This window comes from Canis lupus, chromosome 2, assembly GCF_011100685.1.
Source record: "Canis lupus familiaris isolate Mischka breed German Shepherd chromosome 2, alternate assembly UU_Cfam_GSD_1.0, whole genome shotgun sequence".
Lineage (NCBI taxonomy): Eukaryota > Metazoa > Chordata > Mammalia > Carnivora > Canidae > Canis > Canis lupus.
The window spans coordinates 49,850,972-49,865,545 of NC_049223.1; the positions used below are offsets into that span (position 1 = coordinate 49,850,972).

General features: G+C 36.4%; 1 protein-coding gene across 1 annotated transcript in view; it reads right to left on the reverse strand.

The window, feature by feature from the left end:
- SREK1IP1 (SREK1 interacting protein 1) overlaps window positions 1-14,574 on the reverse strand; it is a 48,759-nt gene that overhangs the window by 16,312 nt on the left and 17,873 nt on the right. Inside the window, exon 4 of the mRNA XM_038529582.1 lies at window positions 6,542-6,685. Within this exon, the coding sequence (XP_038385510.1) occupies window positions 6,542-6,685 (144 nt within the window). The remainder of the gene's footprint in view (window positions 1-6,541; window positions 6,686-14,574) is intronic.

Sequence of the window (14,574 nt, forward strand, 5' to 3'; positions counted from 1 at the left end):
GGCCTGTGTCTCTGCCTCTCTGCCTCTCTGCCTCTCTCTCTCTCTCTCTGTGTCTCTCATGAATAAATAAAATCTTAAAAAAAATAGTCACTTTAACTTTCTCTCATGCAGGTTTTTTTTTTTTTTTTTGTATCTGTAAGTTCAGAATGACTAGTATAAACATGCCCGTCCCCCCAAGTTATAACAAACCACGCAAATAAGTAGCTATGGGAAAAATAACCACTTCCATTTAGGAATGATGGACAAGGAGTCCAAGGACTAGGTTATACAGAGAAATTAATTCTAATAAAGACAAAATAATTCTAGAATTTAAGAACTATTTTTTCCTGGCTACTACTTAGGAACTAGCATTATTAACAATAATTGTACATGTGAATTCACACACTGTAAACAGAAGTTCCACTTAGTTCAGTGTTTCTACGCTACCACTCTTAAAACGATTCCACCTCTATTTATTGAAGTTCCTTCTGAGACAGAATGTTGAAATGTACATAAACATAGGGAAAAGAATCTAAATTTTTACAAAACCGTATTTTCTTAGAAAATGATACCATCAACCCTTGGAGTATAAAATTAAAGGCAAAAACCCCGTGTGTACTTTTGCACTTAGGTTTTGTAATAATCAGCAAGAATGGTAGTTTCTAGTGTAAAAAAACAGGAGTCAGAGTGTATGATCCAGTGCTTAGAGACAACTTTGGGATAACGTGAAAGAACCATCCTAGTAGTATCAGCAGAGTTAGCTACTTGATCTTTGTTTGCATATGTCACCAGGTTTGTAGCTACTCCAGTTGCTTTTAAATACCTAACAAAAGGAATCCCTGGGTGGCGCAGCGGTTTAGCGCCTGCCTTTGGCCCAGGGCGCGATCCTGGAGACCAGGGATCAAATCCCATATCGGACTCCCGGTGCATGGAGCCTGCTTCTCCCTCTGCCTGTGTCTCTGCCTCTCTCTCTCTCTCTGTGACTATCATAAAAAAATAAAAATTAAAAAAAAAAGATTAAAAAAAAAAAAAACCTAACAAAATAGTTCCAAACCTAGATCCATTAATCTAAATTTCCCATTCACTTTTGTTACTTCTAATCAACTACTTAGCAAATATCTTTCATGGCTTTCTTATAAAAAGTACGTTTTGAGCCAAATACAGGTTTTATTCTAATCATGTTACAGATTCATTTAAGTTCTATCTTTATGAAGCTTGAAACCACCACTTAAGTCGTTCACTTGAATCTAATTCCAGCAGTTACTAAAGAGAACAAGCGACACAATTATTGGTAACGTGCAAATACCTGATTTGGGCATTTTCTCCTGAGCAGCATTCAGTATCAACCATCTTTAAATACTATCAAGTATGAATTTAACATAAACCTTTCTTTAACAGGGTGGGTGGCTCGGCGGTTTAGCACTGCCTTCAGCCCAGGGCCTGATCCTGGAGACCCTGGGATCGAGTCCCATGTCAGGCTCCCTGCATGGAGCCTGCTTCTCCCTCTGCCTGTGTCTCTGCCTCTCTCTCTCTCTCTCTCTGTGTCTCTCATGAATAAATAAATAAAATCTTAAAAAAAAAAAAAAAACAACTTTCTTAAACAAACCAAACCAAAATATCAAACTAAGCCCAAACTCCCAAATTTGCCAAAACACAACACTTCTTTTCTGGACAGAACTAAAAGAATATCATAAAATATTAAGGGATGAGATATGAGAAGAGGACTATTTCCTGATGACAGGTGAATAGTTAATAGTTAATTAATATTAAATAACTCCAGGTACAATAGAAGGGGAAAAAAATCCATATTCTTGAATTTCTTGGGACCTCGGTAAACAGTAAAATCCTTTTACCTGGACTTTCTACATACTATAACATAAATAGGACTTCAGATATTTGCTACTACCACGTGCGATTCCAAAGGCAAGTTTCTGCAGCAAGTTCAAAACATACTCTAACACCTCTAATACCTTCACAAGCTTCCTAAAGCATTGTAGTGTCACTAAACAGTAAGCATGCTCATACACAAACACACACAGTGAGTCCATAACATCATATAATCCTCATTATACATGGATTATTCAACCTTTCCCTGTTCACAGCACTTGTAATACAACTGTATAAGGCTTCACAGGTTCCAGGTTGTCATACTATAAGACAACAATGTTTGCTCCTATCCATGTCATGTCCTGCTCTCATGTTTTCCAATTTGTGTCAAAAATTGATGTATTTGTCATTTAGACATTTGTTTTAAATGAAATAAATTACTTTCTATTAATTCCTTAAATACATTAAATACATTGAAAAACATACAACATGATAGAAATAAACGAAAGCAGAAGCAAAAAAGAATATAACTTATACAAAAGTAAGTTTTGAGTTTTATTTGGTGATGTTTCCCTCTCTTCCCCTTTATGTTTCTATTTCATAAAAGCAGGAAAACTAATTAACATAAGCACACTAAAAATTCTTCACTTTCTTCTGGCTTGCTATTCTTACTGTGATTATAAAAAATTCCCCAAACCATAACTTACTCAAGACTGCTGATATTAGAGCTCTCTCTAAGAACCAAGGAAGGATTCAAGGAGCCCTCAGAACCACTAAAGGCTGTGGCATGAGAACTGAACAAGTCAGCATTGTATCCTCACCCCATCAGACATCCTGAGCAGTAGCAGATAAGTTACCCATGGAACTAACCACCCCTCTATACTCCCTTCCTCCCTGTATTGAGGAACCAATTTATTGTTTATGTGAGTAGGGGGACACTGGGCTTCCATTAGATGACCATGAAATAAATAATTCTTTATTATTAAAATATGCATGATGAGCTGAAATAAGCACTCTCCTGAGAGGGAGCCACGAGACTTGGAAACAAGTTCTGAGCTTAACTTTAAGTGGCCATAGGCAAGTGTATCTTTTTAAGGAAAAAAAAAAAAAGTTTATATTGAGTCAGTTATTCTCAATATGAGGTTAAGGGAAAGCTGCTTCTAACAAGGAAGTTTTACCCACTACTTCCTATCCTGGTGGTTATAGTAATATTAACTCCCTCCCTTTCCTGCCAAGGTGAGATTTGTCCCAGATTTTCTGATTAAAAAATCACCTCTAGACTAAATCACTATTCAGGTTGAGAGTGTACTTTATCCTTCAGATCAATGTGGTGATGGAAAAAAGGTGAAGAACCAATAGATTGGATAATCTCTAAGGTAGGAGAGCAGCACACTGTACTGTAAGCAGTATGGGACTACTGGGCAAGAAACATGATCACAGTGCTGGCTTTGCTGTGACAAGTCAGTGACCTACGGAGTCATCTGTCCTTAGTTCCTTTTTCTGTAAAACTAGGTTTAAATTATGGGTTCTCTAAAAGCCTTACTAATTCTAAAACTTTTGGTTTGGTCTGATTCTGGGTTTTCTCGGTTTTGTTTTTGCTTGTTTTTTTTTTTTTTTTTGTTTTGTTTTGTTTTAAGATAGGGCAGTGTAGATGGATGGGCTAGAAACTGTCCCTATGGAGCTGACAATCTTAGGCTTTTTCTCCTAGAATCTTTAGCTTTGCTCTTTTCAGCCTGGTCTCTGTGACTGGTGTGGCTGTCTTCAGGAGATCTCCTCTACAAGTGCTCTAGAAACACCCTTCTTATCTCTACTTCCTATAGTTTTCCTTCTTAGGGTCTACTCCCTTACTTTGGAAGAAACCTCTGGAATCAGTGCTCTAACAAAGAGTATGTAAGAGGAAATTTTTTTTTTTTTTTAACTTTGAATGACTGCCAAAGCCTTTATTCTATTTCACACTTGGTTGATAATTTGATTGGGTATAATTTGATATAATTTTCCTTCAAAAATCTGAAAGCATTACCACATCTACTAAGTTTCTAGTATTTCTTTAGAGAAGAACAGAGTTATTCTGACTCTTGATCTTTCACCTGTAACCTGTTTTATCTTTGACTCTGGGAGTTTGAATTATATTCTCCTTATTTCCTATTGTATGAAGTTTTTCAAAAGTGTGGTTTTGTGTGGATCTATTTCTGACACTGTGCTTAGTTCTTGTTGAATCCTTTCATCTGGAAACTAATGTTCTTCAGTTCTTGGAAACTCCATCTTTCTCTTTCTAGAGTTCATCTGAATGAAGTATTCCCCTGATTGAGTCTTCAATTGCCTAATCTTTTTTTTTCTTCTCTTGTTTTGCTTGTTAGATTTATCTTCCATCTCTTTCAAGTTTTTTTATGTCTGCTTCTTTTTTAATTTTCAAAAGTTCTTTTGTTGTTTTGTTCTTTTTATAGAATCTTATCCTTCTTTCATGGGTGCTATAGCTTATTTTTCTACAAAATTGGATATTAATGACTTTTGTTTTCTTCTCCCTGCACAGACTCTATCCTTCAGGTTGATCTGTCTGCTGGTTGGTTTTGGTATCTACATTTCACATGAGAGTCTTTCCTCAGAAATTTAGTGCTCCCTGATTGTGTAAAAATCTCACACAGTTTTGAGCAAGTGAAACTTAGAAATCTTAACTTTGCTGGTAATTTGGCTGTCACATCCTTTAAGTTCCTGAGGTCAGTATCTTTATTTCTTTCTTCTGAGACCAGTCAGACCTCCTAGAGATTAATCTTTAAATCTTCTACCTGAGTGATTCTACCCAGAGTCTGGGAACCAAAGAGGTGAAGATGGCTGGAAGGTTCTCATCATTTTCTACCTGTACTTTAACTTATTGTTTTCATCTGTGTTTGGTATGTCCTAGTTTTAAGACCCTTTGTTTTACCCTGTCTAGAAAACAGAACTGTAGTAGCCACTGAGGTGATAGAGGGAAGCCATCTGGCTTCACAGAGTAGGGAAAGCAAATTGAGGAGGATTACTTCAGATTTTTAACCAATCCTCTGTTTTTAGCTTTACAAATGTCATCACAGAGGTACCTGAGGATACTCATTATCAAGTCTTTAGGGAGTTTTGAAGTGTATACTATCAGGTTACTCCTTAGACCTCCTACTATTAAAGGATTGAACTTTCTCAAGTGTGCAGTGCATTATCACTAAACTCCTCTGCTTTTTAAAATTTTGTTATTATTGCTATCTCATTTTCTTTCTCTTTGTGGGTTTATGTTTTTTAAAAAAAAGTCTTCCACTATCATTTCGTGGTGTTTCAGTATGTGATAAAATCAAAGGTGTACACTCAAGCAGCTATCTTTACCTGAAGCTGTATATACTCATATGTAGTGTAAGTCTTGTCTGCCGTTTTTAGGATTCTCTCCTTCTTCTGCCTTCCCAGCTTGTCCTAGTATGCTGGCATTTGACTTCATTTACCTTCACTAGATGTAATATGGAAAACTTAAAAAGTTTTAAAGTGTTTATGGTTTATTTTTGACTTGTGATCTAAAATGAGACTTTAACCTTTATGTATCTCTCTCATTCCAAGCATTTTTATTCTGTGTGACATCTACCATATGGCATTTTGAAGTTTACAAAGTATTTTCACATACATACAGCATTATTTTATTCCTAAAAACCCCTTGCAAGGATAGGCCATTTTATATACAAGATGGGAAAAGAAATGGTTAAACAGGTATGCAATCTACTCTCTCTTTGAGGAGAAAGGAGGATGCCACCAAGAAAGAAAACAGATAATTTATCAAATTTCTTTGTAAACATGCTAATGAGAGACCTCCTGGAAACAAATTAATGGTATTTGCTAGCTTGAGAATACTTTGAAGGGGGGAGCAGAAACAGGATTGTGCTTAAATAACAGAAATTTATTTTCTTATAATTCTGAAAGCTACAAGCCTATGATCAAGTTGTTGGCAAGAGAATCCTTATTTATAGATTTCTTATAGCAGGATGTATCTATTTTGTCCAAGATTGCATATGGTAAATAATCCCAGCATCTATGGATTTATGAGGCATGTCACCCTGGAAAATGCAACTATATGGACATAAAATTAAGATGCTTCATGACTAAATGACTTTTTTGTGTGTGTAAGTAATAAAGAAACCTCATGTTAATCTCAGCCAGAGGGGGTTCTGACATAGAAAGAAAATACCTGGGGAGCTGTACTAATGGTCTTAGAACTCTTGCAGCTTTCCCTCTGCCTCATGATCATTTATATATTTGAAACCATTAGTAAAGCTGGATAATGGCTAAGGTCACTGATTTGAAGGAATATGATTTAACAAACTAATACTTTGTGTTATCCCGCAAGGAAATCAAGGTTCACAGTGGTTAAATGACTTGCTGAAAGTCACATGCTACAAATGGCCAAACAAGTGTAGAAACGAAGTCTTAAATCAGACTCTTTGTACCATGTGACATATGATAATGTGATGGAAACAACAATGACAAAACCTGTGTTGCGGAATCAGAAGTAGACTTGCCTCCTGGTTCTAACACTGATCAGCTGTTTGATTTTGGGCAAAGTACTTGCAACATTCAAAGTCTATTTCCTTACCTATGCACTATCTCCTATATAAAATACACAAGATATCTAAATGATAAATACAACAGAAAAATAGATAAACATGACATAATACAACAGAATGTTTAGGAACATTTTTAAAGGATGGAGGGAAAGAAAAGCATTACTTACTTTTTTCTTGTAATGCCTGCAATTTATTCAGTTCTTCATTCTCTTCATCGCTCTCTTCACTGCTTGTACTGCTCACATCCAAAACTATGTCCCTTTTGGGATCTACTCGGAGAAAGTTGCGGCATTCAAATGTCAGGTGACCAGCTAAGTAAAATAAACAAACAAAAATGTGAATGACAAAATAACACATACACTATATATTTTTATTTTGTTGCCTCATGGTTAAGAAACCAGTTATACTTTTATTTTTATTTTATTTTTTTTCCAGTTACACTTTTAATGATTTAATGTTTAGTTCCAACTTCTATTATTCAGTGGGTAGTACTTTGCTTTTCCTGAATGAACCATGCAGAGAGAGAACTTTTTCCTTTATTCATCAGGGCTTCTAATTTAATAAGCACTTTTTGGCTACATCATACTTCATGTATTTTCCCTTTCTATGTACTTACTTACAGAGTGAGTATATAGCTTTCATCTAATTAAAAGTGCCATGATAATATAACTGTGCTTTGAAAAAAAAAAAAAGATTTATTCATTCATTTTAGAGATAGAATGAGCATGGGAGGGGGAAAAAGAAAGAGAAACTTCAGCAGACTCTTTGCTGAGCACGGAGTCTGATACAAGGCTTGATCTCAGGACCCTGAGATCATGACCTGAGCCAAAACCAAGAGTCAGAAGCTTAACTGACCGCACCACCCAGGGGCTCCTGATGGCGTTCTTTTTATTTATTTATTTTTTATTTTAAGATTTTATTTATTTATTCATGAGAGAGAGAGAGAGAGAGAGAGAGAGAGAGGCAGAGGCACAGGCAGAGGGAGAAGCAGGCTCCGTGCAGGGAGCCTGACGCGGGACTCGATCCCGGGACTCCAGGACAACGCCCTGAGCCAAAGGCAGGCGCTAAACTGCTGAGCCACCCAGGGACCCCTGATGGTGCTCTTCTAAAGAACACTTAAATAAAAATTTCATTCTGAAAAAAAAATTCATTCTGGCATCATTTGCCTCCTAAAGACTCTCCCAATAATAAAGCTATAATATTTACTTATTTATCACATGATACCATGTATTCAAAAATCAAATAGGACAAATACCAGAAAAGTACAGGAAATTATTATTACTATTTTTAAATGATGTTATTTTTTTTAAGATTTTTATTTATTCATGAGAGGCACAAGGAGAGGAGGCAGGCAGAGGGGGAAGCAGGCTTCCTGCAGGGACTTGATCCCAGGACCCTAGGATCACGACCTGAGCCAAAGGCAGAAGCTCAACCAGTGAGCCACCCAGGTGCCCCCAGTACAGGAAATAATATAACCAATATCCAAGTGCCTATCACCCACATGTTAACATTTTGTCATATTCACTTACAGTGTTTAAGGTAAATGTTTGCATGCCTGTGCGTGCGTGTGCATACACACATACATACACACAGGTGGGACTTTGCACAATTCCTTGGAACCCTGTCTTAATCTCATTCTACTCCCTCTGTCTTCAGAAGTTGGTACACTGCAGTTGGTATTCATCCTTCCAAAACAGCATATTGGATTATTTTATAACATAAACTCAGTGATATTTACCTATCATTCTGCAACTAGTTTTTGCCTCCCAATATTATGTTTTGTATTCATATATGCATTCAAATATAAATTCACACTAACACACTCACAATGAAACAAAAAGTTACCTGAAGCATTACTACGCTTGATACTCAGAAACAAAAATAAAAAACAACAACAAACAGTGCTGATGGTAACTACATAATTGATTTCACAACCCACTAATGATTCACTAACTTTGTGCTAGGGTTTATTTCTAGTTCTCTCTTTGAGTGTGAAATCCTTTGGAAGTTCTAAATTTATACAGTAACAACTCTAGTTAGAGTCCCAATCTTAACCTGGACCCCAAGCCTTGCTTTTATCCCCTGTACTCTGTCAACCCATATAAATACAAGTTCATGAACACTGGGTTCAGGAATACCCTCAATTATTACCTCTTTAAATTTCTGCTTTCCTTCGATTGTTGCCCTCTAATTCTTTCTTTCTAGAACACTATTGTATCTAAAATAATGTACTGTGCATTTTATACAAGTTTCTTAGTTGTTTACAAGAGGATCCAGTCTGCCATACTGCTGGAAACAAGTTTCCTCTGTTGTGATTTCTTTCCAAATGAATCATTCAGAAGTATTCTTTTTATATGCAAACATATGCAGTTTTCAGATCATGCTTTCTGATCAGAAAGTAGGGTCTGAAGTTGGAAAAATCTCAAATACACAAATTAAGCTTATACCTAAAGGAACTGGAAAAAGAACAGCAAATAAAGTCTAAAACAAGCAGAAGAGAAATAATAAAGATTACAGCAGAACTCAATGAAATACAGACCAGAAAGACTGTAGTACAGATCAATGAAACCAGGAGCTGGTTCTTTGAAAGAATTATTAAGATAGACCCCTAGCCAGACTTATTTAAAAGAAAAAAAGACTCAAAGTAATAAAATCATGAATGAAAGAGGAGAGATCACAACCAATACCAAGGAAATACAAATGATTTTAAAAACATGTTATGAGCAACCACATGCCAACATATTAGGCAGTCTGAAAGAAATGGATACATTCCTGGAAACCTACAAATTACCAAAACTGAAACAGGAAGAAATAGAAAACCTGAATAGGCCAATAACCAGCGAGGAAATTGAAGCAGTCATCAAAAACTTCCCTAGGCCAGATGGCTTCCCAGGGGAATTGTACCAGACATTTAAAGAAGAAATAATACCAATTCTACTAAAGCTTTTTCAAAGGATAGAAATAGAAGGAATACTTCCAAACTCATTCTATGAGGCCAGCATTACCTTGATCCCAAAACCAGACAAAGACCCCACCGAAAAGGAGAATTACAGACCAATAATCCCTGATGAACACGGATGCAAAAAGATACTAGCCATCCAATAGGATCCAATGTACATTAAGAGGATTATTCACCAAGACCAAGTGGGGTTTATCCCTGGGATGCAAGTGTGGTTCAACATTCATAAAACAATCAACATGATAGGTCACATCAATAAAAGACAAGAACCATATGATCCTCTCAAAAGATGCAGAGAAAGCATTTGACAATATACAGCATCCATTCCTGATTAAAGCTCTTTAGAGTGTAGGGATAAAGGGAACATCTATCAATATCATAAAAATCATCTATGAAAAGCCACAGTAAACATCATTCTCAATGGGGAAAAACTGAGAGCCTTTCCCCTAAGATCAGGAACACGACAGGGATGTCTACTCTCACCACTGCTATTCAACATAGTACTAGACGTCCTAGCCCCAACAATCAGACAACAAAAAGTTCATTTTTAAAAAATGAACTTCTGGAGAAAAAAAAAGTGGGATCTGTATGAGATCAGTTATTTGGTATTTGCTGAGATTTCTTCTGTGGATTATCATGTAATAAATTTATGAAATGACTTGGTATGTATTTTAAAAACATATATATCACTCTGTTGAATAGAGTGCTATGTCTATTTGTTGCTCAAATCTTCATTTTTTGGTCTAATAACTTCTGATAGTATAATTTTCAAGTACTTCTATCATTAAAAATTTGTCAATTTCTCCTTATAATACAGTTTTTGCTATAAATATTTGAAGATTATATTAGTAAGCACAATCAAGATCATTATCATTTTACCTTTTTCATTGATTGTTCTTGAATCTCTATTATTATTATTTTTTAAGATTTTATTTATTTATTGAGAGAGAGAGCACAAGCATGGGGAGAGGTGGAGGGAGGGAAAAGCAGACTCTCTGCTGAGCAGGGAGCCAGACATGGGGCTCAATCTCAGGACCCCGGGATCACGACCTCAGGCAGACGCTCAACCAACTGAGCTACTCAGGCGCCCCCGAATCTCTATTCCTACACTGCTCTTACCTCAAAAGTCTGATACTGAAATTACTCTACTACGCTTTCTGTTATTAATCATATTAAGTTGCCATTTTTGTGAGAAAACTTCTGAATATCAATATTTAACCTATCTCCTCCCTCTGTCCCTTTATTTTGAAAATTTCTATGTAGCCTTTATGTTGTTTTATTAATAATGACATATAACTGCACTTAAGCCTATCTAATTTGATAGACCATTTTTTTCCCAATTATTGAAATTCCAGTTAGTTAACATACATTGTGATATGTTTCAGGTGTAGAAGTTAATGATTCATCACTTACATACTACACCCAGTGCTCATCACAACAAGGAGCCCTCTTTAATCCCCTATTCCCCTTCCCACCTCCCTCATCAATCTTCAGTTTGTTCTCTATTGTTAAGAGTCTGTTTTGTGGTTTGCCTATTTTCTACCCTGTGTTAATTTGTCTTGTTTCTTAAATTCCACATATGAGTAAAATCATATGCAGACCCATTTTTTAAAGTATGTTCTCATGTCCAGTATGGGGTTTGAATTCACAACCCCGAGATCAAGAGTTGCACATTCTACTAACTGAGCCAGCTAGGTGCCCCAATACCAGATCTATTTTCAATGTTAATTTCTCAACTTGGAAAAATAGATCCTGCTTCATTGGTGGCAGTGTAAATTCACTCCTCATACATGCTATAAGCTTGGGTTGCCAATTCTTGATTGTTCCTTTTCTTCTAATTATTATCTTGTAGGAAATCATACAGTAAAGTTTCTGGCCATTTTCTCTAGATAGTGAGTGGGATTTTTCTAATCTCAGCTTCACAGCCTTTCAAACAGGGCTTTATGCAAGAGTCCCCACTCCAGCCAAGCTGCCATCCCATAGTAGTCTAAGGCGTCATTCTCTAGTCCATAAAAGTCTACCCAGTAGGCCTGTGGACCTCAATGTTTTCAGCTATCATTCCCTGTCTGGCTTTGAGCAACTTTTCATTTCCACCACTAGGGATTTCCTATTCATTCATTTGAGCTGGGTTATTTTTATTGTTGTTACTCTGTTTTTCTCAGCATTTCTGTGTTCAAAGCACAAAAGAGGACTTTCTATCTTGGTTCAGCTTGCCATTTTGATCAGAACTCCTGATGATATAATTTTTCCTTTAACTTAAGCTAGCTTTGCACTCAAACACTTCATATTGCAATGAATATTTAAAGTAAATACTGAAATAATAACCACACTGGCAGCAAGCTCCATCTCACATGCATTTTAGCTTTATTTCAATGAAATTGACCCTAAACTAATACTAAGACAAGTTAGTCATAAAGCTACAAATAGTCTCCTGTTTTTTCTACTGGGGGAATAAGTGAACAAACTTAGGAAATAATTGTATTCCAAATTACAGTTCTTGTGATGTCTTTTCTAAATAGACTCTAAGAAGACAATGACCAGAAAACTCTTAGGTGACCAGACACAAATCCTGACCACAGATACAGAGACATTTCAAATTACAACATTTTAGTAGTTGGTTATAAAAAATGAAGGGGCCTTTTCAGAAATAGTAAATAGTAACTAATTCCCAAATTCAAGGTGCTCTGACTAGCCTAAACACAATCTTGAAAAAGAACAGAAGTGAATGACTCACACTTCCTGATTTCAAAACTTTCCACAAAGCTAATCAAAACAGGATGGTACTGTCACAAGGATAGACATATAGGCCAAGAGAACAGAATTAAGAACCCAGAAATAAATACGTGTATGTGTATCTCCAAATGATTTTTGACAACAGTGTAAAGTCTACTTATTGGGGAAAGAATAGTGTCTTCAATAGATGGTGCAGAAACAAATCGATTTCCACATGCAAACTAATGAGGTTGAACATTTTTTTTTTTTTTTTTTTTTTTTTTTTTTATGATAGTCACAGAGAGAGAGAGAGAGAGAGGCAGAGACATAGGCAGAGGAGGAAGCAGTCTTCATGCACTGGGAGCCCGACGTGGGATTCGATCCCGGGTCTCCAGGAATCGCGCCCTGGGCCAAAGGCAGGCACCAAACCACTGCGCCACCCAGGGATCCCGAGGTTGAACATCTTATTCCCATCATATGCAAACACTGACTCAAAATGGATCAAAGACTTATTATAAGAATTAGGACCATGAAACTCTTAGGAGACAGGAAAGGATAAGTTTTTTCAGGACTTCGAATTTGGCAAAGGATTCTAGGTAAACACCAAAAGCACCAGGGGTGTCTAGGTGGTGCAGTCAGTTAAGCATCTGACTCTTGGTCTCAGCTCAGGTCTTGATCTTGGGGTCGTGGGCTCAGGTCGTGATCTCAGCGTCATGGGATCAGAGCCTATGTCGGGCTCTGCACCCAATGTGGAGTGTGCTTGAGATTCTCTCTCTTTCTCCTTCTGTCCCTCCTGCTTGGTCCCTCTACCTCTTTCTAAATAATAATAAATAGATCCACAAACTAAATACCAACAACACCAGCAACAAAGGAAAAAACTGATAAACTAGACTTCATCAAAATTTAAAAATTTTTTGCAAAGAAATTAGTATAAAAGTGAAAAGATAGCCTACAGAATTGGAGAAAATATTTGCAAATCACATTGATAGGGTTTAACATCCAGTGTATATACAAGTTGTACAATTCAAGAACAAAAAACAACTCAATTAAAAAATGGGCAAAAGATTTGAATAGACATTAATCCAAAGAAGATATACAAATGGCCAATAAGACTATAAAAAGATGCTCACATGGGCAGCCCAGGCGGCTCAGTGGTTTAGCACCGCCTTCAGCCCAGGGCTTGATATTGGAAACCCAGGATCGAGTCCCACGTCAGGCTCCTTGCATGGAGCCTGCTTCTCCCTCTGCCTGTGTCTCTGCCTCTCTCTCTTTCATGAACAAATAAAATCTTAAAAAAAAAAAAAAAAAAAAAAAAAGATGCTCACCATCATTAATCATGAGGGAAATTCAAATCAAAAACCATAATGAGATATCAATTCCTACTATCTACTAGGATGGCTACACATTAAAAAAAAAAAAAAAGGAAAAGAATAATGTTGGCAAGAATGCAGAGAAGTTGGAATTCTTACACATTTCTAGTGGGAATGTAAAACGAAATGTTCCATTTTAGTGGAAAACAGTTTGGCAGGCCCCCTAAAAGCTGAACAAGGTGACCCAGCATTCCACTCCTAGGCATATACCCAAAAGAACTGAAAAAAGGGATTCCGACACATAATTTCATGGCTCCATTAGTCACCATACCAATAAAGTGGAAACAACCCCAGTGCCTGCCAACAGATGAATGGATAAATACAATGTATCATATCAACCACAAAACAAAGAAACAAAAACAGAGATGAATTTTGAAATGTTATACTAAGGGAAATAAGCTAGACACAAAGTACAAATACCATATGATTATGCTTACATGATACAGTCAGAATGGCCAAATTCATAGAACAGAAAGTAAATTGGAGGATGGGGCCTGGGGGAAGGGAGGGCTGGAGAAATAATGGTTATGGCATTTCTGTTTAGGGTAATGAAAAGTGTCAGAATAAATAGTGGAGTTGGTTGTACAACACTGTGAATGTAATAAATGCACCTGAATTATATACTTAAAAATGCTTAAGATGGCAAATTTTATGTTATATATATATTTTGCCATAATTTTTAAAAATAGTGGGAAAAAGACGATGGCATAGTGTAAAGTCTTACAGATTACCAGATTTCAATTTCCAGTCTCCCCACTTAATAATAAAGTAATCCTCCTGAGCCTATTTTCTGATTTGTAACAGTAACAATCTAGGCAATCTAGGCATCTGGTGCCGGAATCCATCTTTTTTTTTGATTGTTCATGAAAATGGGCACCAGGAAACCTACTTCATAAGGTTGTTTTAAGAATGAAATGCAGTGAGTTGTATCTTTAAAGTGCTTAGCAGAGTCTATAGCACCAAGTAGGTATTTAATACATGGTGTCAGATTATGACCATTTATTGTATCATTAAAAGCAAAAGTACGTTCTCCATCATTTGCATTCAAGGAGTGGTTGGATGGGCAACTCAAAGTGCCACATAACAATAAAAACTTAGTTTCATTTAGAACGTGCTGACAAAGATTTACCAAATGAATGATAAATTATGTTTTTATTAT